Source organism: Spermophilus citellus (assembly GCF_964194105.1).
Source record: "Spermophilus citellus genome assembly, chromosome: 16".
Lineage (NCBI taxonomy): Eukaryota > Metazoa > Chordata > Mammalia > Rodentia > Sciuridae > Spermophilus > Spermophilus citellus.
The window spans coordinates 82890258-82917787 of record NC_138196.1 but is presented as its reverse complement, the minus strand read 5'-3'; the positions used below and the strand labels follow the sequence as shown (position 1 = coordinate 82917787).

The 27530-nt window shown below is 51.7% G+C and overlaps 1 protein-coding gene across 2 annotated transcripts in view; it reads left to right on the top strand.

Moving 5' to 3' along the window:
* Nucleotides 1-27530, top strand: part of MCPH1 (microcephalin 1) — a 200209-nt gene that overhangs the window by 40065 nt on the left and 132614 nt on the right. For both annotated transcript variants that reach the window (XM_081269248.1, XM_081269247.1), the window contains one exon: nucleotides 2653-2750. In XM_081269248.1, the coding sequence (XP_081125374.1) occupies nucleotides 2653-2750 (98 nt within the window). The remainder of the gene's footprint in view (nucleotides 1-2652; nucleotides 2751-27530) is intronic.

Here is a 27530-nt window from a genome sequence, read left to right as displayed (position 1 = left end):
TTAGACCTGAATCACTGGAAAGAAGCTAGCATGAGGAGTGGGGGTTTGATAAGGAGATGCTGTGCACTGAACTGTGACCCCTGAAAATTCTTGTGTTGGGGCCTTGCCCCTGAATGTGCTGACATTTGGAGTCTGGACTTTGGAATAGGATCGGGCTTAGAGGAGGTCATGAGGCTGGACTGTCATGGTGCCGAACTGCCTTTAAAGGATGAGAGAGACCCCTGAGGCTTGCTCTTCTGAGCCCTGTGGAGGCGGCTTCTGCAAGCCAGGGAGAGAACCTGCACCAGAACCTGTCACGTCACTTGGTCTCAGTCTCCAGGACTGAGAAATTCCATTTGTTGCTCAGGCCACTTGGTCTGTGGTGTGGGGTCACAGCAGCCTAAGCTGATTAAGATGTCCATCAAACCAGGCTGTGATGGAGGAAGAGGGATGAGGGTGAGACCGTGGGCATGACGTACTACAGTTCCTGAGACTGTCAAAATAGATGTCCACTAACTCATTGGATATATCCATTCATACCCTACCTGGGATTTCTGGACAAGGGACAGAATCGGGACTCTCCGTAAGGCCCACTTTAAGGGGGCAAAGGGTGAGTGTTGAAGTCATCTAGGGAAGAAGCCTGTGAACGACCCATGACACGGGAGCACTCGGGAGAAGCAGGTGGGAACCAGAGATGGCAGGTAGACCTGCCTCCGGATCTGCAGCAGGTGGACACTGAGCCACCGTGCACACTCAACTGCTTTCGGCTTCCTGATTAAAATCTGCAGAGAAGACTTCAGTAAATTGCTGGTGAATGGGCAGAATGTTGGAAATGTAAGTCTTTTACTTCCATCATTTTGTGACTGCAAGACCTGTGGAATTGTGAAAATGCACCGTGATTGTTGGTCTTGATGTTGAGGTGGTTATGATGCTCTGCCTAGAGCTTTCTGCCTGCAGAATGCTTTGCCACCTGTCTCTGTTAGGCAAGAACCGAGGCAAGTACTGAAGCACGTGGCTGCTGACCTTTTTTCAATATACTAGGAAGCTGCATACTTGCTCATGATTCAGTATTGAGAGACTTCATCCCTAAATTATCCTTAGTCCTGTTTAATTTTGATATACTCTTGCTTTCAATATATTTTAAAATGAAAATGCATAGTGGTTACAATTAACACTGATTCTACTCTTCTAGTTGTTTTTAGTCTTAGACCTTAAAGATGAAGGGCAGGTTCATCCAGGTTCCACCATAGGGCTTAGGAGTTCTCAGCACTTAAACAAGACTACTGAAAGTCACAGGAGTGAACAGCAGTAAGAAACTCGGCTAGATCTTGGCACAAACTGCATGACATCCTCCTACACAGCTTCTCGCCTCCTGCTCTCTTCCATTGCTTGCTTGGCTGGCTGAGGCCCTTGTTTATGGGACAGTCATCTGGCGCTGAGCAGGGCTTGGGAAGACTGGACACTAGACTGCAGGGGACAGGGCATCACAGTGGCTGCCATTTCCAGAGGGACCAAGTGTAGGAGTTCATAGGCAGAGAATGTTGGTTTCTTGACTCAGAACCTGACCCTGAGATGTATCGGGACCAGGGTTGCGGATGACAATGAGTCTGGATTCGGGAAGATGCCTCACCATTGTTGTCCTGTGTTTTTTGAACTGTTTTTGAAGTTTTCAGATCAGACTCTCCACTTAGTTGTACTTGGCTATATCATAGTGTCCTGTCTGTAGACTTTCTTAAGCAATGTGAACTTTGGGAGTACTGACATTATTTTTTGCATCATGTGTATTTCCTTTCCTGTTGGTTGGGACAGTGTCTCATGCGTTTGCATCTCCAGAGGGAGCCTCTCCTCATTGGTGTTTGTTGATGAGCACATCAGTGAATGAGTGGGGTGTGCAGTTAGGCTGACCGTTGCCCGACTAGGGCTGAGACCGTGGCCCCTGCAAGTGCCGGCGTATCAGGACTGCATGATGGCCCTTGTTATGTCCTCAAAAAATCCAACTTTAGTTCACCAAGTGGGCGACTTAGGGTGCAGAGAGGATGGAGCGCCACATAGGGTATCAGCAGGAAGCAGGTGCACCCCAACATAGCTCTCTTCATCATGGGTTTTGGGGGAGTCCACTCGGTACAGCACCTAACGGAACCACAGTGCACTCACTGGTGTGTCTTCATGGCCAGATGTTGGCCTAAGACGGGAATCTTGGGGGAGCGTACCCAACTGTCATCTGCAGATTGAGATCTGGAGCTTTGCACTGTAGACTGTAGTGGAGAAACTCGCCCCAATGCCGAGATCACTTCCAGCCTCTCACCTAGAACCACCTTCTCCAAGGAGCTGCGTTTTGGTGATTGTGGTGCTACATTGCACATGTAAACGTCCCAAGCAATTCACTTAACTGGACAGTTGGGGACAACTCTGCCCATGTGGTTACAGTGTAGCATCACATTTGTCCCTTTGATAATGCAAGACAAGGTATGCGTATGTATGCCTTGGACTCTTGGATTCCTGGACTCCCGTCAGGGACGGGAATCTTCAAAGAGCAAGACATGCATGCTGACTAGAGGCCCGCAGGTTCCCGTCACCACCGAACACAGTAAAAGGGACTTCTCATTGTTTTGCTGACATTGCTTCAGTATTCATTCCACCTACACTCTAACCTTTGGTCCACTTGGGTTTTAGGTGCCACAAGGAAGGCTGCTCCGGATGGCTCTCAAGAAGGCTTTCAGGACTGCGTCCAGCCTCCTGAGGAATCGAAGGAAGGCGGGAAAGGCCCAAAGGTCAGTGCAACATTGTAATGTTCCACCTTGCATGGAGGAAAGGAGTCGGCAACTTATGTTCACTTAAAAAGTTGACTGTAGGTGAATGTCGGAGACATCTGGATCTGACAGCTGGGGTCTCACTTGGGACAAGCTGGCCCTGTCACTCTGCCAGCAAGTTCCCTGCTGGCAGAGAAGCCTGGAGGTCTCTGGGGCCTGATGAGCTGTGCCCAGGTTAGTTGCCCTTTTGTAGCTTCAGCAAGTGTTTCCTGGACAGGGAGAAAACCCAGACGGCTTTGACCTAAGACTCTCAGCCTCGTTTTTATGAGGCCCAGGAGACATCACAGAGAAACTTGAGTTAGAGCTACAGGGGGACCACAGAGCACCGAATGCCAAGACCAGCTTTGCTTCAGCTGGAGAGTTTCAGAAGTGCAAGTCTAGAGAGCGGTGCAGATATGAGTGGTCACAGTTTATCATGCTGCAGGTGATTGGGAAGGAGGAGACCTGTGTTTAACGTGCAATTCTAGGTGTGAAAGCTACAACTTCCTGGTACTTTGAGATCTAATGTGGAGTGGGGAGAGGCATTATGTCGGCATCTTAGGTTGTGACCAGCCGACAAAAACACTGTCTAGTTTCCTTGTATTAAGTCCTCTGCAGAACCGCACAGGGATTGGACTAGTGAATTCAAGACAAGTTTCTGACCTATGGCTCACAGGTCTCAAGGGTCCTTGGTATCTCAGTTATTCTCTTTTGACCTGCGGAAATGGAGGTCTTCTCTGCTTGTTTTTGTTCCCTGTTAGATTTCAAGTTAATTTATGTTAAGCTGAAATTTGAGACATTTTAACTCAGTCATGTTTTTATGTGTAACTATATATAAAGGGATTAGATTTTATCAAGCACCAAACTTGTTTTTTTTTCTTTAAAAAACAAAAATAAACCTTATAATTGAATTTTAACATTAAGAAAAGTAAGTTCATGACCAGCTCTTCCATCAGCTAATTCCTGGAGGACCTGCATGTACTGCAGTGGAGGGGGCTGGCCCTAGGGTATGGGGTGGCCTCTTACGTTGGTACCACTGGTTACCTGTGGTGATTCCTGCTTCTTCGCAGGTTGAAATAACATTAGAGAAGCACAACGAGGCAAGCATATAAAGCAGGGTTGACTTAAAAAGGGGTAACAGACTTTTCCTGGGAGGGAGAAGGGGGCCATAGCTGATATCCTGGTATCTCAGTACTAAGAAGTGAGGGTGATTTGCCTTTTTATATGTCCTAGGCTTCCTTTTTCTCCCACTCTCTTCTCCTTCTTTCTCCTTCCTAGGAAATGCTAGATGGGATGGTCCTAAGGTGGAAAAGAGGTGGGCTGGAGGGGCTGGGAAGAGGATCCCTGCAGGAAGGGGCTGTAACTAACTACTCCCTGTAGGGGGGATAGTCCCTGGGCAGGTTATCTGAATAAGGTGGAGGAGGAGCTCTGAAGGAATCAACCTCTCAATCTCTCCATTCTCTGGGTCTGGCCTTGGCCTCTCTGCCTGTCTAACTCTGGCTTCTGTATCTTCACCTGAGGGCTGGCTTACCTGTCCTTTCTGAAGTTATGAAACTGATTGAAATTCAGTTGTCCTGTGGCCTGATGCTCTTTTTTTTTAATCTGAAGCTTGGAGTTGTGCATTCAGGTCATGTCTGCCTTGGCTACCCTGCAGAGCAGGCCCAGTAGGGGTGGCTTATCCTGAATCTGTGTCATAGGAAGGTTCAGGGTAAAGATGGGCAGGTCGGGAAGATGGGGAAGTAGGAGCCTGTGGAGGCAATAGCACCTGCTGGAGGGGTTGGCCTGGGAATGGATGCCAGAACCTGCCGGAAGAGAGGTGCTAGAGTGGGCCCAAGCGCACTGAGCCTCCATGGTTCTCCGTAGCTTCACTGAGGTGGTGGTCTTTCCTGAGGGTCACTGGCCTGCCTGTCTTTGATCTGTTCTGAAAGTTCCCAGCTGTTACTCCGTCCCTTTTTCTCATGCCTCCATGGCTGGGGGTGCAGTCACGGGTTGGCCTCTGTGGCCCACACGTCGTGGTTTCCTGTGGAGTTGTCCTCTCTTATTCATTCTGTGCATTTTTACTGACTTCTTGCCCATTTCATCCTTTCCTCTTCATCTGTCTATTCTGGTGCTGAACACCCCCATTGAGCTTCCACATTTCATACTTTATCCTTGTAATTTGACTTTTGTCCCATAATTCTCTGCTAAAATCATTAAACCTTATTTTATGTTTTTGAGCACGTGAAGCGCATGTAGTTTGGAATCTGCCTGATAACTCCATTTTGTTTTTGTCTGTTTCTTGGTTTTCAGTCATGTGTGCCTGGTTATCTTTGGTTTGTCTTCTAGTTAGGAGCTGACATGATTTGAAGTTGTGCTTCTGTCCCTGAGGCCGGGTGTCCCCAGGGAACTTAAACCTCGTGTGCTGCTTTGAGTCTGTGGTTTATTTTTCCTTGTTTATCACCTGGCTCCTGGGCGGTGTCTTCAGGTAGCATGCGTGTATGTGTGTGTGCGTGTGTGTGCGTGCGCACGTGCGTGCGCATCTGTCTACACTCTGGCCAGCTTTTCTAATTGATCACAGTGAAGAGGTTGTATAGGACTATAGTCCACCTTTACGTTTCATTAAAAATGTAAGGTCAGGCAGCGGTGACCAAAAGGAGGCAGATTTTAAAAGGCTGCTTTATTGAGATTTCGCTCTCGGGCGGAACCCTCAGACCAGCAGAGTGGGTCTAAGAAGTGTGGGGAGCGCGACCAGACTGGAATTTTTACTGGGCTTAGGGCAGGAAGGGAGGGCTTGGGACAGGAAAAGGGGTCTTTAGAGTCCGTTGTCCTACTGGGGTGGGTTAGGGAAGCTGGCTAAGATCCAGGATTGACCAGGAGACCCTGCTGATAGGTGGTTCCTCAGGCACCTGCTTGGTGGTTCTTTGACGCACACAGGTTGCTTAATCACCTCAAACCGACCCAACAAAGATGACTTCTGTAGACAGGGTTTCTGCTCTAGACCCTTCTGAGAAAGGAGCGATGAAAGACCAAGACAAGAGAAGGGCTTTCAAAAGGTGAACTTTCTAGTCCTTGTTTGCAAAAGATATTTGAGATGAACTTAATTTCTTTCAAGAGTGAAAACGATTACTATTCAGTGAGGAATTGTAGAATCTGAGGTAGAACTTCTGTTATTAATTCTTATTGTTTATTAGCTTATTAACTTTTGATTCAGTATGTACTGCTATGGGAGAAGTCGCGAAAGGAGGAACCAGGAGACGGTGAACGAGAAATGACAGACCAGGCAGAGATTCACAGTTTATCTGTCAGAGCTGACAAGTAAAGGCACATCTCTCTATAGACAAGGGGGGCAAACCAGGCTTGGGGTTCGGAACTTTTATGAGGCAGGCTTGGGGATGAGAGCACAGAGGGTCCTAATGAAGTGGTTAAGGGTGGGGTTAGTATGAGGGAGTGGTTAGCCTTTCTCAGAAAAGCCCTTGGGCAGGAAAGTGAAATTTTTCTTAACATGGCGGCTATCACTTAAGATAGCTGTCCAGATGCTAAGCAAGGACCTTACAGTCACTATATAAGTCGGTGGAAAAATCAGACTTCCCTAATTGTTTTTGGTTTTTGTACCAGGGATTGAACCCAGGGGTGCTTAACCACTGAACCACTTCCCAACCCTTTTTATATCATTATTTTAGAGATGGGATCTCACTAAGTTGCTTAGAGCTTTGCTAAGTGCTGAAGCTGACCTTTAATTTGTGATCCTCCTGCCTTAGCCTCCCAAGCGACTGTGATTACAGGTGTGCACCACTGTTCCTGGCCTTGTTGAGCCACTTTTGAGTTAAGCAATCATTACCTCTATCCTCTTGGCTTATAAATTGTAGGTCACTGGCAGAGAAAGATGGTAGACCCCGACTGGTGCTAGCACTCTGGTAAAGTACATGAATGTGTTTTCCTCTAAGGTTTTTATTTTATGACTTCTCGGTTTACTCTTGTTGTTGAAGGGGTTATTAGCAGTGATTCATCCAAACGGCAGGTGATGTTTATTATTGTTTTCTTGGACATTCAGCATGAGTGTGATTACACACTGAGGGTTAGCCACACCTCCTTGAGGACGGCACACTTCCTAACTGTCCGTGTAGGTTTCCTGTTGTTCATCCTGCTGCACACAGGGAGATGGAGGCCTCCCGTGTGGTAGGAGCTTGGAGTGGCCCTCACTTGAGAGATGGCTTACCGAGGCCAGAGCTGCTCTGGATTCTACCGGGTTTCCAGTGGGCTGTGATTACTCTGATAAGCCTCTCTTGGCACAGCCAGCCCAAAGTTGGCAGAGGTGGGCTGTGCTGGTTGTGACAGGTGCGGGAGCCAGCAGGTGTTACTTTATAAAGCCCCTGGAAAATCAGCTGCCTCTTGATGGCCGTAGTTGATTTCAATTCCTATTAGCATGCTATTTTTTTTCTTTTTATGTGTGAAAGAAAATATTTCTATAGAAAACATTAAATAGAATTTTCAAAGAGCTCCATCTTTTAGCATTATTTCCATGTCCTATACTGAATGGCTGACTTTTGCCAGCATTGTGAAGTATGTGGTTCAGAAATCACCAAATGTGTTTGGACTGGAGGTGGTGGAAGCAAGGGCCAGGTGGGGTGGATCTCCTTAGGCCCTCAGTGGTCATCTTGGGCCACAAAGGAGTGGTATACTCCCTCCTGAGCAAGATCTTTTGGGGCACCGAGAGGAGCCATGTGAGGCTGTCCAAGATCTACTGGTGGGCGGTCAGTGCTCTGGGCAATGGAGAGTGCACAGGACCACTCTAAATACCTTTAGCTGCTGGTTTCTAAGGTCCAGTTTACCAGATGTTCCACTTGGCAGATATTTGATAGATGATAATATACCATGGTAATTTGCTTTTTAAAATATCAAATTAATTAGTTTGGGATATGTAGAAACTCGAATAACTTGCTGCACGAGTAAGCCTGAGACCTTGTGTCTAGAAAAATTAAAGTGTATTCAGGAGTGAGGGAACTGGGTGAGAAAATCGGCGCTCGGCCCTGGACCTGCCTGGTGCAGGCACCTGCCCTTCAGTGAGGGGGCGTCCATTCTTCAGTTCCGTCCCACCTTCCCAGTGTCCCCAGAGTGGACTCAGCTGATGGTGGACATCCTGAATGTGACTCGCTGTGCCCAGTAATATGTGAAGGGAAGTCTTACGGCTTACTGGGAGAGTTCTGGAAAGTGTTCCCCCACTGGAGAGTCCTGGAGAGAAGTGGCTAGAATGGCTTGCACCCTGCATCAAAGCCAAAAGAGTGAAGTGCAGAGGAGCTGGGTAGGCGGGCAGCTGCAGACCCTGCGGCTCACTGCCCTGACAGCAGTGCTTGCAGACGGGCCACTGAGTCCTGTGAGGCAGTGTGTCACCGCTGTGCCTTTGTCCCCAGCCAGACCTCTTTATGGTAGGCAATGTCCCAAGCAGCTGGGGGCAGTGACTGCCTGCCCCATCATCATAGGGTTTTAATTCTCTGCCTTTCCTTAAGCTCCTTAATGCTAGCTCTTTTAAAAAAAAATTAATACAATTCCACTCTAGGTTCTTAAGAAAATTATAGTCCTTAATGCTGGGCACTGTAATAGACATAATCAATTCAAAGCAAACAATTCTAAGTTAATTGTAAACACTGCAAACACTTAATCACGACAAACCTATGACAGACCTATTACAGACACTCCCTCTGCGTGCTAAGCTCAAGAGCCTAAATATTTAAGAATGTAAGCTGTTGGACGTTACTCCAGGATAATTTTTTTAAAACCTTTTTTTAGTTATAGATGGACCTTTATTTTTATGTGGTGCTGAGGATCGAACCTGGTGCCTCACACAGGCTAGGCAAATGCTCTATCACTGAGCCCAAGCCCCACTCCAAGATAATCTTTAATTCTGTTTTTATTCCTTATTTAAAAAAAATAATCATCAGTAAAGAGGGTGCATAGAAGAGTAACAATTGAAAACTGCAATTTAAAATCTAGGAGGCATCACTACTGAATTTGTTAGAAAATAAACTGAGGCATTTCAACTAGCATTTTTTGCCATACGCTTCTGAGTTTTGGGACATAAGTTAAGACTTGGTTCATATATCAGTGGAGAATCCATTAAAGAAATGTCGTGATGGGTAAAGGTACGACTTGGGCAGTTGAAGGGGAAAGAAAGAATGGCCACACACTTCTGCCCTTTTCAATGCTTTATTCACTCGAATTAATACAATTCCACTCTAGGTTCTTAAGAAAATTATAGTCCTTAATGCAGGGCACTGCAATAGACATAATCAATTCAAAGCAAAAAATTCTAAGTTAATTGTAAACACTGCAAACACTTAATCATGACAAACCTATTACAGACACTCCCTCTGTGTGCTAAGCTCAAGTGCCTGATCTAAAGTCTCGAGCCTTAGGCCAAGTCCAGCAGATGCACACTCAGACCGCCCTGATCAGGTTAGGGACCAAGGCAGGCTTCTCCTGGGGTGGAGCTGATGGCAGGCTGAGAAGAGGGTTATAAGGAGAAGTCGTGGTTCTCATCAGGATCAAGATGTGGTTGTGGAGCTTGAGAGCAGTGAGGACCATGCACAGGACCAGGCAGGTAAGAGCTGGGATGTCGGTCATGGTCCTCATCAGGCTTTCTGGCATATGGGCATCGGTCTGTTCATTTGCTCCGTCATTTATGTTAAATTTGGGGGCTTCTGCTTGCCCTTTCAGTCCCTATGGGCTATCACCAGGTTTCTCAGTGACATCTTTCATTCTAGGGTCAGGACATTTGGTGGCTTCCACACTGGTGTCTCACCTCTGACTTTGTCAGGGTAAAGGGTAAAGATGTCACTCTTTTATCAGGGTTGTGGAAAGTGACTTATCAGGCTATGTCCGATGACAATATTGGAGGGCTCTGTAGTCGTGACTGGTAGGAACTGCAGTTTATTTTAAAATGGAATTACTTAGGCTAAGGCCCTTCTCAGGTTAATCCTTAGGTCATCCTTAAAAGAACACCATGTACAATCACTATGTACAGTCAGCTTGGCATAAACCCTTATTATCTTCATTATCAGTGATCTTTTATTTCAAACACTTGTTTTTGAAGTTATACTATTTCATTTTTATGCAGAATTGTTTTCATTTTAAAATATTTACAATTTGTTTCTCAAAGACACTAAAATCTGTTAGTATTAATAGAGTTGTTGGTTCTTAGGGATTCCCCCCCCCCTTTTTTTCTACATGGTTCTATTTAGGTGAATGTTAACTAAAGGAAGGACTGTGGATAGGAAACTGGGAGTCAGAAGCAGTTTTAAGTGTAGAATTTGTGGTGTAACCCTGGGAGGATTTGCAGGTGGTGGTTGCATCTGTCTCAAATAGCAACACTAACCAGGAAACTCCACAGATTTACAAAACCCCTCCGGGTTTTTTGGTAAGTCTTGGGTTGTATGTAGAGTGTGGCTGATGAAAGGAGTGTCTTTCTGCTCTACATGTAAAGGTAGGCAACTTGACCTGACTTTTAAGTACTAGGGATTTAAGTACTAGGAATGGAACCTAGGGGCACTCTACTGCTGAGCTGCATCCCCAGACCTAGACCTTTCTTTTTCTTTTTTTTTTTTTTTTTTTTATTATTAACAGGACCTCACTAGGTTGCCGAGGTTGGCTAGAATTTGAGCTTTTCCTGCCTCCAGCCTCCTAGGTTGCTGGGATTACAGGCGTGCACCATGGTGCCCAGCAAGTGTGGCTTTTAAAGTCCACATCAAATGATTGACAGTGCAGAACCTCTGCCCACATGCTTTCACACTATGTGGGGCAGTGGTGTCCCTACAGAGCCCCGGGTTTAGCCTATGAGAGCCCCCTTGAAGGCGCCCTTGTCCCACACACTGAGGCACATCCTTTCCTGGGACAACGAGGCCTCTGGGCTCCTCCTTGCTACCCACTCCCAGGGTCTGTTCTCTGGGATGGAGAAGGGGTGCAAAAGCAGGGTCCAGGGCCAGGTGCCACCCTTGTGGCAGCATCTACCCTGCCCCTTGAACCAGAGAGGGAGTGTGTGTTGACCCAGGCCAAGAGTTGGGTTTTGCAGCTACATTTGATAAAGCGTCTTGGATCTCTAGCAACGTGGGCATCGGTGGTGACTTACTTGGTTGTACACTTTGTTTGCTTTTCACTGTAGAAATCCACCCTCATCCAGGCCAGTGGGCCTTCAGAATTTACAATGATGCTGCGCTGATCACTATTATCATAGCTGAGAACATATAGAAAAGATGCCTATGCTTTTTAGGAAAAATTACTCAAATATTAGGAGTCTCTGGAATTCTAAACAAAGATTCCATATAAGGAAGGAAAATGAAGTTATGAACTATTGATATAAAGAAGTACTTAGGTCCAGTTTTCAGCTTTGCAGAACGTGAAATCCATCAAGTGAAAGGCGGGGATCAACAGCATGAAGGACACATTGTGAGCTGCTTGGTTGTGAGCATGGAGCCTGGGGACATGGGCAAGGCCCTTTAGAAGAAGAATGATGTGGCCTCCAGGACTCTGATCAAAGAATATTCACAGGGAGAGGTGTGAGGGCACTTCTCCAGAGTTTATTTTTTGTCCTATTTGACTTGGTCTGTTTAATTTTCTCGTCAAAATTCATATAATTGATTCTGATAGTGCTCATATATTTACATGGACTTATCAATAGCTTATCAGTAGTGAACAGATCACTAATCTTTGCACATATGTGGACTATCTCCTTACTTCGTTTCTTTTAAAGGAAAAGTAGCTTTTACTATTTACCTAAAAACTGGTACCTAAACCCAAAAGACTTCAAAGCATGTTTTAATTTTTTTTTATTGCTAATAAAACAAGTACATTTGTTTGACTTACCTTTGATCTTAGTAAAAGAAATCAACCACCACATTTCCCAAATGTCATGCTCTCCCTTCCCTCCCTTCCTCACCCCCTGCTCCCCCCCCCCATTTCTGGAGCCAGTGCAGTGATCCAGGTGCCCAATGGCTTCTGGTTGGGGTGTCTCCTGGCCTATCGGGCTTTGTCACTGCATGGACCAGCACCTTCCCATCCAGGAAGAGTCCTGCCTCTTCTGTTTCCATTGAATAACAATCAAAAACATAAAAGGCTTGTTTTCTTTTTGTAATGGGTACTTCAAAAAGGGAAAAGATATGACCAGAGTGGAAAATAAACGTTATATGAATGCACTTGCAAACGGCAGCTTCAAGTTTCTAGCTTTTCTGGGGGCTGTCTGCTAGTACCATCTTGATGTTTTTCCATATCTGAGACCTTCGGGCAGTAGGCTGGATGTTAGCGTTGTGTGCTTATGCATTCATTTGTTCTTGGGTTGCATAAATATAGTCAGCCCATGAACACATATAAGCCTGTGGGGCCCCAAGCCGTGCCCTGCTGACAGCGTACCGAGACAGTCGGTGGACCCCTCACTTTGTGGAGGCTTCTTTTGGCTCCATCAGTGGCAGATGTACAGATGGTTCTTAACCTGTGACGTCCCGGGCTGGGGAACACCCACGGCACTGCTGTAGGCCGTTCCTTCCTTCCTAGTAAGATTAGGAAGGTCCCTCTTTTCTCTGAACTGGTCCATTGCCAGGTGACTAGCCTGATTCTCTCTCCAATTCTCTGCACAAGAGTTGGCCACGGTCTAAGGACTGCTGTTCTTAAGGTGTTGCCATTGTTGAGAAGTAAGATGTTCATGGCTTAATCCTCCACGGCTATACTCCGCCAGAAGTAAACAGATGTGCTGTTGCAGTGCTGGGGATTGAACCTGGGGCCTCACGCTGGTAGGCTAGTGCTCTACTACTGAGCCATATCCCAGCCCATTTTTCTTTTGAGTTGGGGTCTCCCGGAGTTGCCCAAGCTGGCCTCACCCTCGCAACTCCCTGCCTCTGCCTCCTGCCTGGCTGGGCTAGCAGCCCTGAGCCTCTGTGTGGCAGAGAGAGACAGCCCAGGAGGCCCTCTGTCACCCATCTCCACCTGTGCCGAACCCCTGCTGCCCTTGGGCGTTGCCACTCCCGTCATGGAGTCCAGCGTCCCCTTCTCGTCCCCATGGGTGTGGTGGCACCTCCACCCTTTCCCATCCAGGCTTTTGTGGGAGTCACCTCTGTCCCCTTACCTCCACTTGGGACAGTTATTTGCTGCCCTAAGAGCTTCTACAACGTCTGTCACCTAGGCAGCATCTTGGTGAAGCCAGGGGCACCACTCCAGGCTCTCCGGAGCCACTGTCTTTCACACGCGCCCTCTGCAGGTCTTTCCCATCTGCCAACTCCTCTTCCTCCTCGAAGCCTGAGCTTGTCACTTGTTTCTGTAAGGTGCTGGGCAGAGTTCTCTCTGCACTCTGGACTGTGTTTGTATCTGATCATAGATATGATTGGATTGTAATGGCTTGAAAATGGTCGAGGAGGCCCTCGGAATCCTAGTGGCTTCTCGAGGGCAGGGATGACCTGACCACCTCTGTATCACCAACCTGGTCCTGTGATTGGTGCATTGCTGTGGCTCACATGTATGTCAGCCCTGACTGGGCCATGTCCAGGGACAGTGCCCTTTCTCAGAGGGAACCTGAGTCTGACTACTCTAATTATGCCAGGGCTTCCTCCTCCTTTGTCAATTTTAATTTGAAACCCACCAAAGGCAAACTTGGAAGTTTGTTTATGCTATATAGCTTTATAAGGTTTCAGTGAAAGGCCAGCTGAACCAGTCGTGTCTTGGTCTTCACAGCCTTTGTCAAACCTCTTCCCAGGTGTGTAAATAGACATGCTGCAAGTACAGTGGCAGAGCGCACAGCACAGCTAGAGGTTGTTCAACAGGCGTGCGGCACAAAGGGTACAGAAGGCACTGCACAGCTAGGGGGCACTTAACAGACGTGGGGCATGTAGCCGGCAGAGTGCACAGCACGGCTAGGGGGGCACTCAACAGGTGTGCGGCACATAGGGGACAGGGCACTGCACAGCTAGGGGGCCCTTGACAGATGGGATACGTACAGGGCAGACTGCACAGCACGGCTAGGGGGCGCTCAACACAGACGTGGGGCACTTACGGGGCAGAGGTCACTGCATGGCTAAGGGGCGCTCAACTCAGACGTGTGGCACGCACGGAGACAGAGGGCACTGCATGGCTAGGGGCACTTAACACAGACATGGGGCACGTAGCGGTAGAGCGCACAGCACAACTAGAGGGGCACTCGACACAGTTGTGTGACACATAGGGCAGAGAGCACTGCACAGCTAGGGGGCACTCAACACAGATGTACGGGGGCGGAGGGCACTGCACGCCTAGGGGGCGCTCAACACAAACATGCGGCACGCAGGGGGCAGAGGACACAGCACAGCCAGGGGGTACTTAACACAGACGTGGGGCACGTACGGGGGCGGAGGGCGCACGGGGTTGGAGGGCGCGTACGGTGGCGGAGGGCACAGCACTTAACACACGTGGGGCACGTACGGGGGCAGAGGTCACTGCACGGCTAGGGAGCGCTCAACACAGACGCGGGGCACATACGGGGGCAGAGGGCACTGCACAGCTAGGGGGCGCTCAACACAGACGCGGGGCACGTACGGGAGCAGAGGGCACTGCACGGCTAGGGAGCGCTCAACACAGACGTGGGGCACGTACGGGAGCAGAGGGCGCTTCAGGGCTAGGGGGGCTCAACACAGACGCGGGGCACGTACGGGGGCAGAGGGCACTGCACGGCTTGGGGGTGCTCAACACAGACGCGGGGCACGCACGGGAGCAGAGGACACTGCACGGCTAGGGGGCGCTCAGCACAGACGCGGGGCACGCACGGAGACAGAGGGCACTGCACGGCTAGGGGGCGCTCAACACAGACGCGGGGCACGTACGGGGGCGGAGGGCGCTGCACGGCTAGGGGGCGCTCAACACGGACGCGGGGCACGTACGGGAGCAGAGGGCGCTGCACGGTTAGGGGGCGCTCAGCACAGACGCGGGGCACGCACGGAGACAGAGGGCACTGCACGGCTAGGGGGCGCTCAACACAGACGCGGGGCACGTCCGGGGGCAGAGGGCACTGCACGGCTAGGGGGCGCTCAACACGGACGCGGGGCACGCACGGAGACAGAGGGCACTGCAGGGCTAGGGGGTGCTCAACACAGACGCGGGGCACGTCCGGGGGCAGAGTGCGCTGCACGGCTAGGGGGCGCTCAACACGGACGCGGGGCACGTACGGGGGCAGAGGGCACTGCACGGCTACGGGGCGCTCAACACAGACGCGGGGCATGCTCGGGAGCAGAGGGCACTGCACGGCTACGGGGCGCTCAACACAGACGCGGGGCATGCTCGGGAGCAGAGGGCACTGCACGGCTAGGGGGCGGTCAACACGGACGCGGGGCACGTACGGGGGCAGAGGGCACTGCACGGCTACGGGGCGCTCAACACAGACGCGGGGCACGTCCGGGGGCAGAGGGCACTGCACGGCTACGGGGCGCTCAACACGGACGCGGGGCACGTACGGGGGCAGAGGGCACTGCACGGTTAGGGGGCGCTCAACACAGACGCGGGGGCACGTACGGGAGCAGAGGGCACTGCACGGCTAGGGGGCGCTCAACACAGACGTGGGGCACGTACGGGGGTGGAGGGCGCTGCACGGCTAGGGGGCGCTCAACACGGACGCGGGGCACGTACGGGAGCAGAGGGCGCTGCACGGCTAGGGGGCGCTCAACACGGACGCGGGGCACGTACGGGAGCAGAGGGCGCTGCACGGCTAGGGGGCGCTCAACACAGACGCGGGGCACGTACGGGAGCAGAGGGCGCTGTACGGCTAGGGGGCGCTCAACACAGACGGCACGTCCGGGGGCAGAGGGCGCTGCACGGCTAGGGGGTGCTCAGCACAGACGCGGGGCACGCACGGGAGCAGAGGACACTGCACGGCTAGGGGGCGCTCAGCACAGACGCGGGGCACGCACGGAGACAGAGGGCACTGCACGGCTAGGGGGCGCTCAACACAGACGCGGGGCACGCACGGAGACAGAGGGCACTGCACGGCTAGGGGGCGCTCAGCACAGACGCGGGGCACGCACGGAGACAGAGGGCACTGCACGGCTAGGGGGCGCTCAACACAGACGCGGGGCACGTACGGGGGCGGAGGGCGCTGCACGGCTAGGGGGCGCTCAGCACAGACGCGGGGCACGTACGGGAGCGGAGGGCACCGCACGGCTAGGGGGCGCTCAACACAGACGCGGGGCACGTACGGGGGCGGAGGGCGCTGCACGGCTAGGGGGCGCTCAACACGGACGCGGGGCACGTACGGGAGCAGAGGGCGCTGCACGGTTAGGGGGCGCTCAGCACAGACGCGGGGCACGCACGGAGACAGAGGGCACTGCACGGCTAGGGGGCGCTCAACACAGACGTGGGGCACGTCCGGGGGCAGAGGGCACTGCACGGCTAGGGGGCGCTCAACACAGACGCGGGGCACGCACGGAGACAGAGGGCACTGCAGGGCTAGGGGGTGCTCAACACAGACGCGGGGCACGTCCGGGGGCAGAGGGCGCTGCACGGCTAGGGGGCGCTCAACACGGACGCGGGGCACGTACGGGGGCAGAGGGCACTGCACGGCTACGGGGCGCTCAACACAGACGCGGGGCATGCTCGGGAGCAGAGGGCACTGCACGGCTACGGGGCGCTCAACACAGACGCGGGGCATGCTCGGGAGCAGAGGGCACTGCACGGCTAGGGGGCGGTCAACACGGACGCGGGGCACGTACGGGGGCAGAGGGCACTGCACGGCTACGGGGCGCTCAACACAGACGCGGGGCACGTACGGGGGCAGAGGGCACTGCACGGCTACGGGGCGCTCAACACGGACGCGGGGCACGTACGGGGGCAGAGGGCACTGCACGGTTAGGGGGCGCTCAACACAGACGCGGGGGCACGTACGGGAGCAGAGGGCACTGCACGGCTAGGGGGCGCTCAACACAGACGTGGGGCACGTACGGGGGTGGAGGGCGCTGCACGGCTAGGGGGCGCTCAACACGGACGCGGGGCACGTACGGGAGCAGAGGGCGCTGCACGGCTAGGGGGCGCTCAACACAGACGCGGGGCACGTACGGGAGCAGAGGGCGCTGTACGGCTAGGGGGCGCTCAACACAGACGGCACGTCCGGGGGCAGAGGGCGCTGCACGGCTAGGGGGTGCTCAGCACAGACGCGGGGCACGCACGGGAGCAGAGGACACTGCACGGCTAGGGGGCGCTCAACACAGACGCGGGGCACGTACGGAGACAGAGGGCACTGCACGGCTAGGGGGCGCTCAACACAGACGCGGGGCACGCACGGAGACAGAGGGCACTGCACGGCTAGGGGGCGCTCAGCACAGACGCGGGGCACGCACGGAGACAGAGGGCACTGCACGGCTAGGGGGCGCTCAACACAGACGCGGGGCACGCACGGAGACAGAGGGCACTGCACGGCTAGGGGGCGCTCAGCACAGACGCGGGGCACGCACGGAGACAGAGGGCACTGCACGGCTAGGGGGCGCTCAACACAGACGCGGGGCACGTACGGGGGCGGAGGGCGCTGCACGGCTAGGGGGCGCTCAGCACAGACGCGGGGCACGTACGGGAGCAGAGGGCGCTGCACGGCTAGGGGGCGCTCAACACAGACGCGGGGCACGTACGGGGGCGGAGGGCGCTGCACGGCTAGGGGGCGCTCAACACGGACGCGGGGCACGTACGGGAGCAGAGGGCGCTGCACGGTTAGGGGGCGCTCAGCACAGACGCGGGGCACGCACGGAGACAGAGGGCACTGCACGGCTAGGGGGCGCTCAACACAGACGCGGGGCACGTCCGGGGGCAGAGGGCACTGCACGGCTAGGGGGCGCTCAACACGGACGCGGGGCACGCACGGAGACAGAGGGCACTGCACGGCTAGGGGGCGCTCAACACAGACGCGGGGCACGTACGGGGGCGGAGGGCGCTGCACGGCTAGGGGGCGCTCAACACGGACGCGGGGCACGTACGGGAGCAGAGGGCGCTGCACGGTTAGGGGGCGCTCAGCACAGACGCGGGGCACGCACGGAGACAGAGGGCACTGCACGGCTAGGGGGCGCTCAACACAGACGCGGGGCACGTCCGGGGGCAGAGGGCACTGCACGGCTAGGGGGCGCTCAACACGGACGCGGGGCACGCACGGAGACAGAGGGCACTGCAGGGCTAGGGGGTGCTCAACACAGACGCGGGGCACGTCCGGGGGCAGAGGGCGCTGCACGGCTAGGGGGCGCTCAACACGGACGCGGGGCACGTACGGGGGCAGAGGGCACTGCACGGCTACGGGGCGCTCAACACAGACGCGGGGCACGTACGGGGGCGGAGGGCGCTGCACGGCTAGGGGGCGCTCAGCACAGACGCGGGGCACGTACGGGAGCAGAGGGCGCTGCACGGCTAGGGGGCGCTCAGCACAGACGCGGGGCACGTACGGAGACAGAGGGCACTGCACGGCTAGGGGGCGCTCAACACAGACGCGGGGCACGCACGGAGACAGAGGGCACTGCACGGCTAGGGGGCGCTCAACACAGACGCGGGGCACGTCCGGGGGCAGAGGGCACTGCACGGCTAGGGGGCGCTCAACACGGACGCGGGGCACGCACGGAGACAGAGGGCACTGCAGGGCTAGGGGGTGCTCAACACAGACGCGGGGCACGTCCGGGGGCAGAGGGCGCTGCACGGCTAGGGGGCGCTCAACACGGACGCGGGGCACGTACGGGGGCAGAGGGCACTGCAGGGCTACGGGGCGCTCAACACAGACGCGGGGCATGCTCGGGAGCAGAGGGCACTGCACGGCTACGGGGCGCTCAACACAGACGCGGGGCATGCTCGGGAGCAGAGGGCACTGCACGGCTACGGGGCGCTCAACACAGACGCGGGGCATGCTCGGGAGCAGAGGGCACTGCACGGCTAGGGGGCGGTCAACACGGACGCGGGGCACGTACGGGGGCAGAGGGCACTGCACGGCTACGGGGCGCTCAACACAGACGCGGGGCACGTACGGGGGCAGAGGGCACTGCACGGCTACGGGGCGCTCAACACGGACGCGGGGCACGTACGGGGGCAGAGGGCACTGCACAGCTACGGGGCGCTCAACACAGACGCGGGGCACGTACGGGGGCAGAGGGCCCTGCACGGTTAGGGGGCGCTCAGCACAGGTGTGGGGTACGTACGGGGGCAGAGGGCGCTGCATGGCTTGGGGGCGCTTAGCACAGGTGTGGGGTACGTGTGGGGGTGGAGGGTATTGTACCGCTAGGAGGCGCTCAAACAGACGTGGTCGCATCCTGGGGCAGACGGCACAGCGCGTCCAGGGGGTGCTTAACACAGATGTGGGGCACGTACAGGGGCAGAGGGCACTGCATGGCTAGGGGCGCTCAATACAGACATGCGGTGTGTCCAGGGGCAGAGGGCCCAGCGCGGCCAGGGGGACTTAACAGACGTGCCGCATATAGGGGGCAGAGGTTCCACACGGCTAGAGGGCCTTTGGCACACGTGGGGCGCATAGGGGGCAGGATGTACTGAGGCTGTTCAGATTGGGGTGGTGTTTGTGCTCACCCAAGGCGAGGACACTCGACCCTCACAGTCAGGCAGATCGTGGTCAGTAGCCTAATAGCCGTCAGAGGGTGAAGCTAGGCCTGAAGAACCTCAGGGACAAGGGGCAGGGCCGGGCGTTGGGCCAGCCTGAAGCTGAGATCAGGTTGGAGGCAACAGCTGTTTGAGGGCCCCGCCATAAATTGGGGTTCCGGTGCCAGAGCTTCTGGCACCTTCCACAACAGGAACCCAGGTGCTTTGGGGCCTCTTGTGGACACTTTTATCACCAGGTGGGGGCCGATGCGTAGAGAGCTCTGACCCACAACTACGGTCTCTCTCACAGCACCCTTTTCTGTCCTGGCCGACACGTTGGTGCTCATATCTGACCTGTGTCCTGTTTACACTGACCTGGCTATCTCTTTGGTCCTGGGAATGCTTCTTTGAATGCTCCCTGACATCCCAGGGGAGTCCAGCTGGGGGGGGGGGGGGCGGGTGTAGCCCTTGCTGTTCAGCTGGAAGCTAACTTCCGCATACCACCACTTCCACAATAAGGGAATGAGGTCAAAGACATTACCTACACTTCCTGAGCAGAGTTTGCTGCAGATCAGGAGGGCAGTCCTCCATCCCCAGGTCAGGTGAGGAAAGATTGAAGAACCAGGGACATACTAAGGGCCCATTCTTTGATCAGGGTCTAGGGTGTTACCCAAATAGGATTGCCATGGAGCATTTCCTGGTGGGTTTAGAGCAAGCTAGAACAAGCTCTGTGGCACCAGGCTGTGACTGAGAGATGGTCACTGTGGCGTAGGTGTGAGCGTCAGTGGGACTAGTCAACTAGGCACATATCCAACTGTCTCCTGGAGAGGTCCTGGCCTCCCCATCTCATGGGAGTGTAGAAATTACATGTGCCAGTGCTGTGACCCCAAGAGTGTCAGCACAGATGCTGGGCAAGTAAAACGTTTACTCATTCCTTAAAATCTTGACTTGACATACATCCTCATTGTTTTCAGAAACTAGAAGTTGAGAAACGTGTATGAACCTTGCTAAGAGTAAGGAGGAGGAGGTTGTATAAGGCAACCATCTGGAGACCTGGAGGAGGCAGGTTTAGACCTGGAACTGTTAAAGGTGATTGAGCGCTGCTTGTGTACAAGAAAATTAAACTTAGGTGTGTTCACTACAGTGCTGTGTCTGTAGTACAGGCACATAAACACATAAAATAGTTTATAGCTTTAGTTCTAGAATTTCAGTCAGGATCAGGCATATGTACAAAAACAAAAACCCTCAGTGTATCTGCTTCCTGGTGGTATGAAATTCTTAGTTGTTTTGAGCTTAATTCAGAAAAGCCAAAGAAACTGACAATTTTCATGAATTGGATTCTGCGTTGTTTTCACCAACAAAGACAAGATCTCTCTAAACCATCTATTCATAAAGATCACCAAAAGGTCAGACCATGAAGCCAAAAGAAGCTGACAGAAGAAATAAGAATTTAATTTTGAATATTTTTTTCTATCATGCTCCCAACTGACAAGTCTAGAGCCCAATATCAGGAGCTGGACTCTGCCATAGGTCCCTGGATCTCCCTTCAGGAGTGAGGCATACTGGTCACCTAGGGTCCCCTTTTCCTGGACCAGGAAGCAAGACCTCAGCCAGAGCAGCCAAACTGGGAAAGTTAAATGCGCCCATTAAGATGATGCTGTTCAAACTGCTGCAGTAGAGATGTTCCAGAGGAAAGGAAGGGGTCTAGGAGCAGGCCGACGGCATCACTAGCGAGTCTTACGCCCTGTGGGAGGTGATAGCTGTGGTCTTCTGAGTCGCTGACCAGGAGTGGAGTGGGTGTTGGCTTGGACTCTGGGAGAGCAGAGGGGTCCTTTGGATTAGCCTCTTCTCAGAAGGCAGGCCAGGGAGGTTCCTCGACCACTCCTCTGTTTTCTAGGGACATAGGGCTCAGTTAACTAAGTTCATCTTTGTTGCAGAGAATCGACTTTCGACAAAATAGGCATATATAACGTACCTATCCAAGCCTCAAATGTAAAGATCTATTCAATTTTTCAGCACTTAATTTGTTGATCTTTATGTTAGTTTGTCCTTTTGGTCTTTTCCAGTGACATTACATGAAATTTACTGACTAGGTTTGTGCATTAGTACTATCGTCTTACGCTGTAGATGGCATTGGGAGTGGGAGGGCCAGGTTACCCTTATTAAAGTAGTTAAATTTCTCAGCTTCTTCATCACTGTGGTTGAAATGTGACGAAGAAAAGGTTATATAGATAAATTACTGCATTGAGAAGTGGTTCATATTCCCCTGTAATGACATATGATGAAGATTGTGGTTTACAGAACTCCTATTGTCAAGGCTAACTTTCAGCAGAATCATTGATCCTGTGGTGCTCTGGGAGTGATCTAGTGTGGAATCTCTTAGATGAGACCTGAAGACGAGGTGGCCGTCGAGTGCGCACCCACACAGAGCGGCAAGCCTCCCTGAGCTGGGCTTGTTCTGTCTACTGGCAGCAGAGTTTCTCTGTCTTCTGCATATTCTTGTGTGATTGTGGTGTTTTGGGGTTTCCAGTAGTGATAGCATTCTAAGCTACAGGCATGCAGCCTCTCAATTTCGATTGACCAAAACCTTGAGCGTGAATTCCATGGTCTGTCACTGTTATGGATGTATTTGATCTCCATATGGAACTCGCGAGTCGTCGTCACATCAGTTGAATATAATTCTTTGTTCTTATTCATATGGTCAAAGTGTGACTCACAGATGGCTGCATTCAAACATTTAAGACCTAAGAGTTTGCATCCCATCATTTTGTCAGGCTCAAAACACAGAGTGTAGTCCTACCAGAAGCCTCTGAGAACCAAGAGTTCAGTGGCACTCGGATCCAGTTATCGCAGTCCGTTGGGACTGTTGGTCTGCTTTTCATTGCTGACAAAACAGATGAGAAAAAGCTAGAGGAGGGGAGATCTGTTCTGTTTCATGGTTTCAGAGTTGTAGTCCGAAGTCAGTGCCTCCATTGCTTTGGGCCTGTTACAAAGAAGAAAATCATGATGGGGAGGGCTTGGCAGAGAAGAGCTGCTCACCTCAGGTGGTCAAGAAGTGGGGGGGGGCCACCACAGGTCCCTAAGGATCTGCTCCTTCAAGTAGCTCCTGCCTCCTACGGCCTCCACCCTGCTCAGCTGTGAAGCCCTCAGGTTAATGCACTCATGGGGTCAGAGCTCTCATGATCCAGTTTCCCAAGAGCTATCCCTGAACACTGCTGCCCTGGGGACCAGCTCTCAAGCCTTGAGCCTTTGGGAGACGTTCCAGATCCAACGCATGCCACAGTCTGGCTTAAAGGCTGTCCAGTTATGTTGTTAACCTGGTGACTTGCATTCCAGTGACCCAGAGACTCAGCAGAAGAAACAGGAGAGACTCTTGGAAGCTCAAGGCTGTCATCTGCTGTTATCTCTTCCTATTAACACGTGTTTCTTTCTCTTGATAACTTTCTTTAATGTATGTGACAGCTGTATAAAGACAGGGGTAAAGCAACAACACTACCAGCCCCCTTCGTAATCAAGCCTTCTGTAAGAGCAAAGTTGGGAGAAAGATCGGTATGTTGTGTTGTTCAATACCGTAACTTCTCGTTCTTCTGGTTGTACATGATGTAGAGTTACACAGATCATGTAATCATATGTCCTACCCTCCCTTAAGTCCCCTCTGTCTAGTCCGAAGTACCTCTATCTTCCCTAGCCTGCACCCACCCCCCGCATTGTGAATTAGCATCCACATATCAGAAGACATTTGGCCTTTGGTTCTTTGGGATTGACTTATTTCACTTAGCTTGATATTCGCCAGCTCCATTTACCAGCAAATGCCATCATTTTCCCCCTTATGCCTGAGTAGTTTCTTATGTGTATATATACCATGTTTTACTTACCCAAGCAAATGTTGAGGGGCACCTAGGGTGCTTCCTATAGCTTAGCTATTTATTGTGAATTGAGCTGCTATAAACATTGATGTGGCTGCATTACTGTAGTATGCTGATTTTTAAGTCCTTTGGATATAAACAGGAGTGGGATAACTGGGTCAAATGTCAAATGGTGGTTCCATTTCTGGTGTTCTGAGAAATCTCCATACTGCTTTCCAGACTGGTTGCACCAATTTGCAGTCCCACCAGCAGTGTATGAGTGTGCCTTTTCCCCCATATCTCTGCCAACGTTTATTGTTGCTTGTAGGCTTGATAATGGCCATTCTCTCCCTCCCTCCCGCTCCCTCCCTCCTCCCCCTCTCTCCCCCCTCTCTCCCTCCCCCTCCCCCTCTCCCTCCCCCTCCCTCCCTCCCTCTCCTGAAGCTTAAGATACAGTCAGAGCCATCAGTCTCATGTCAATCAGTTGCTTAAGCCTTTCAGCTAGTCTTTTAGAAGCCTTTACACGCCATTCAAAAATGCATCCTGTTGTTTCTGAGACCTTCAGGGTTTCTCTCCCTTCCTCCAAAGCACCCTATAGTTGAGCAGTTCTATTTAGGGTAACTCTGCTCCACGTGGCTATTGTGACTTATGTTATTTGGGGAGGGTTCACCTATTTTTTTTTTTAAACTGTTTCGAGGTAGAGGGATCTGGACTCCCTGAACTCAGATGGACCCATCTTTCCAAGCCAGTCTTGATTTCTGTCTGACCCACATAAATCTACAGCCTCTAGCAGGGTCTAGTCCTGGGCTCTGTGCAGTCCAAACGTTGCTCTCATGAACTTGTAAAACTTAAAAACACAGTATGTCGGGGTGGGAACCAAGAGGACTGACCGGCACCCCAGTTGCTGGAGGAGTCACAGACCCTAAAGGTGCTTCACCTGTTGGCTTGGTGCAGCTGCTGGCAGAATGGGCTACTTTGAATCCCATTTCTGACTTCAAAACTGTAGAAATTAAGACTTTCTTTTTTGTTATTTAATGTGGTACTTGGGATTAAACCCAGGGCCTTCTGGAGGCTAGGCAATGCTTTACCCCAAACTATATATATAGCCCTTGTTACTAAAGCTTTCAATAAACTATGACAAGGAATAGTTTGCTGGTTGGACAGCCCTCAGAACCAGAAGGTTCAGAAAGCTCCGCTCCACAGCAGGGCAGATGGTGCTTAGGGACACAAGACCTGATTGGCTGCCCACTGGCAGCAACAAAATTGGCCAGCTTGTGCTGGGCTGGAACTCAGCTCTCCATTACAAAAGTGGACCCTGAGTTAGGCCTTCATCTAGCCCATCACATGTGGACTCAAGATACAAAAGCCACCTTGGGCCAAATTTAACAATTGCAAAAAATATAACTAGATTCTCTGTTTCTGCCACCAAAGAGAGTAGATTTCTCTGATGCTTAAATTCACTTGTGTGGAACACCCAAACGATCAGCTCATACAAGCCAGTTTCTGCATGTCGCTTTCTCCATAACTTATCCACGAAGGAAGCAAAACAAAGCTAAAAGCTAGCAAAGGGGAAAGTTAAAGGTAGAGAAGGTAGAAAAATGGAATTCGCTGTTCTTCTACCACCACTGGTAGGATCCACCTCTGCAGGCAGGGAAAGCCTTGCCTGAGCTGAGCCTCCCTGCAGATCTGAGCCTCCCTGCAGAGCTCCGCCTCCCTGCAGAGCTCCTCTCAGCGTCAGCCCAGGGGACACCTTGAAGACTGTCAGAGTGACTCCATGACTAAAATAAATACATCATAAGGATTCCACTTAATTCATTAACTTACAAGCAAACCAGAAAACCGTTTTCTCCTGTCAAAGGAGAATCCAAAGAACACAGTGACAGAAATGCCAGACAAGAATTATTTGCATTACTAAGAGTTTTCTACTTAGTCAATAGATCAGAAACAGTGACAGACGGGTACCCTACCCCTGAAGCGTATGTGGTGAGCAGTGCTGTGTTCCAGTTTCCCCGCCCCCCCAGCCCTGACTTCATAACTGTTACCTTTGGGCTCTTTTTTCAGATTTTTTTCTCTTTAGTTATACACGACAGTGTATTTTGATATACATAGATAGAGTATAACTTCTGTTCTTGTGGCTGTACGTGATGTGGAGTTACACTGGTCATGTGTTCATATGTGAACGTTATGTCCAATTGGTTCCGTTTTCTCCATTTCCATTCCTCCTCCCTCCTTTCATTCCCCTTTGTCTAATTCAGTGAATGTCTATTCTCCCCCAGCACACACACACACACTCTCAATTGTTAGCATCTGCATATCAGAACATGTAGCCTTTGGTTTTGTGGGATTGGCTTATTTCACTTAATATGATAGTTCCATCCAATTACTGGTAAATGCCATAATTTCATTCTTAAGGCTGAGTAGTATTCCATTGTGTGTATATACCAGTTTCTTTATCCATTTATCTGTTGAGGGGCACTTAGATTGGTTCTGTAGCTTAGCTATTGTGAATTGAGCCGCTGTAAACATTGATGTAGCTGTGTTGCTGTAGTATGCTGACTTTAAATCCCTGGGGTATAAACCGAGGAGTGGGATAACTGGGTCAAATGGTGATTCCATTCTAAGTTTTCTGAGGAACCTATACTGCTTTCCATGGTAGTTGCATCAATTTGCAGTCCCACCAGAAATATATGAGCATTCCTTTTCCCCATACCCTCACCAACAGTTATTATTACTTGTATTCTTTTAAAAATTTTTTTAGTTGTAAGTAGACTCAGTACCTTTACTTTATTTTATGTGGTGCTGAGAATCGAACCCAGTGCCTCACATGTGCTAGGCAAGCACTCTACCACTGAGCCTGTCCGTTACTTGTATTCTCGATAACTGCCATTCTGACTGGATTAAGATGGACTCTCAGTGTAGTTTTATTTGCATTTCTGTAATGCTAGAGATGTTGCACGCTTTTTCATATATTTGTTGAGTACTCATTTTTCTTCTGTGTAGGGCCTGCTCACTTCCTTTGTTGGGCTGCATTTACCATCTATCTCTCCATGTCTTCATCCACCAAGCTTCTCATCTTTCAGTTTGTTTCCAAGTAGTTGCAGACATCAGTAGCTGTCATGTTCTTAGGAGCTTCGTTGATTAGCCAGAGGAATCATTCTGCATATGTTTTCCAATCCCTTGCTCAAACTATCAGGAAGCGGATCCGCGTGCTGTTACTGTAGATTGCTCTTTTTACTCACTGGCACACGGGCCAGGTCATTTGTCACACAGCCTTGGCAAGTGCCATCTCTCTTGGCACACTCCAAGGGGGTATGCACCACACTCTGTGGGCACTTGCCTCTCAGGTCCTGTAGCTGGCCTGAGGAAAGAACCTTGGGTCTTCCAGATTTCTTTTTAGCTATCTGCAAGCCAGAGGGATGCAGAAGAACAGTATTCTTTTGTATGATCACTTTCTTACCTTCCCTCTATTTTTTCCTTCTATTTAGGGTTTGGAGTTTCTTTATAGAGATAGTTGCTCTCCCAGGGCCTGGGACGTGCTGCCGTGGCTCTGGTTGACTTGGAATTGTTCAAGCTGTACTTCACCCCGGCCCTATGGAGGTCTCAATTTGTTTGAATGATATTTATAGATATGACATTAGAGACTGATAGGTAATATGAAATATATGCATTGATCTGTAGAAATCTACTTTCATCTCCAGTTTTTCATTGATGCATTTATGATAAGTATCAGACAAATGTTTGCTGTCCTCCAGGCCCTGCCCCGGGGGTTGGAATGCAGCAGTGCTTTCTGTCTGAGCAAGTGCCTGCTCTCAGGAGCTCACGGGAGGGGAGCTGGACATGCTGTCCTTTTTCCTGGCTTTTCTCAGCGGGTTTTCAAGGTTCATCGTGTTGGAGCACGTACCGGAGTGCCTGTGCTTCCTCAGCCTGGGTGGTTTTCCGTTGTGTGTCTGCCAGCTTTTGTTAGTTCTTCATCTGCTGAAGGATGTGGGTTGAGCCCAGCTGTGACTGTCTCAGTTTGTGTGCTGGGGACTTTGTCCCCAGTGCCCGGGGTGGGAGGTGGGACCTTCGTGAGGATTAGTGTGTTCATCCCTAGAGCACTTCTACTGCAGCAGTGAGCCCTTCTGCCTCCTGCCATGGGACGCCTCCCCAAGAAGAGCCCTCCAGGGCTGGCCCCCCAGTTCCAGTCTTCCCAGTCTCCAGGATGGGGTAGAATGAATTTCTCCTCTTCAGAACATACCTGGTCTGATGTCACAGCACCACAATCAGAGGAAGCCTGGTGTTCTGCCTTGGGCTGCCCCGACTGTCACTCTAGTGGAGTCAGTCACTGTTCCCTTTGTTGAATACCCAGCCCCGAAACACAGAAGGCTTCACCGACCTGCTCCTTCCCGCTGCT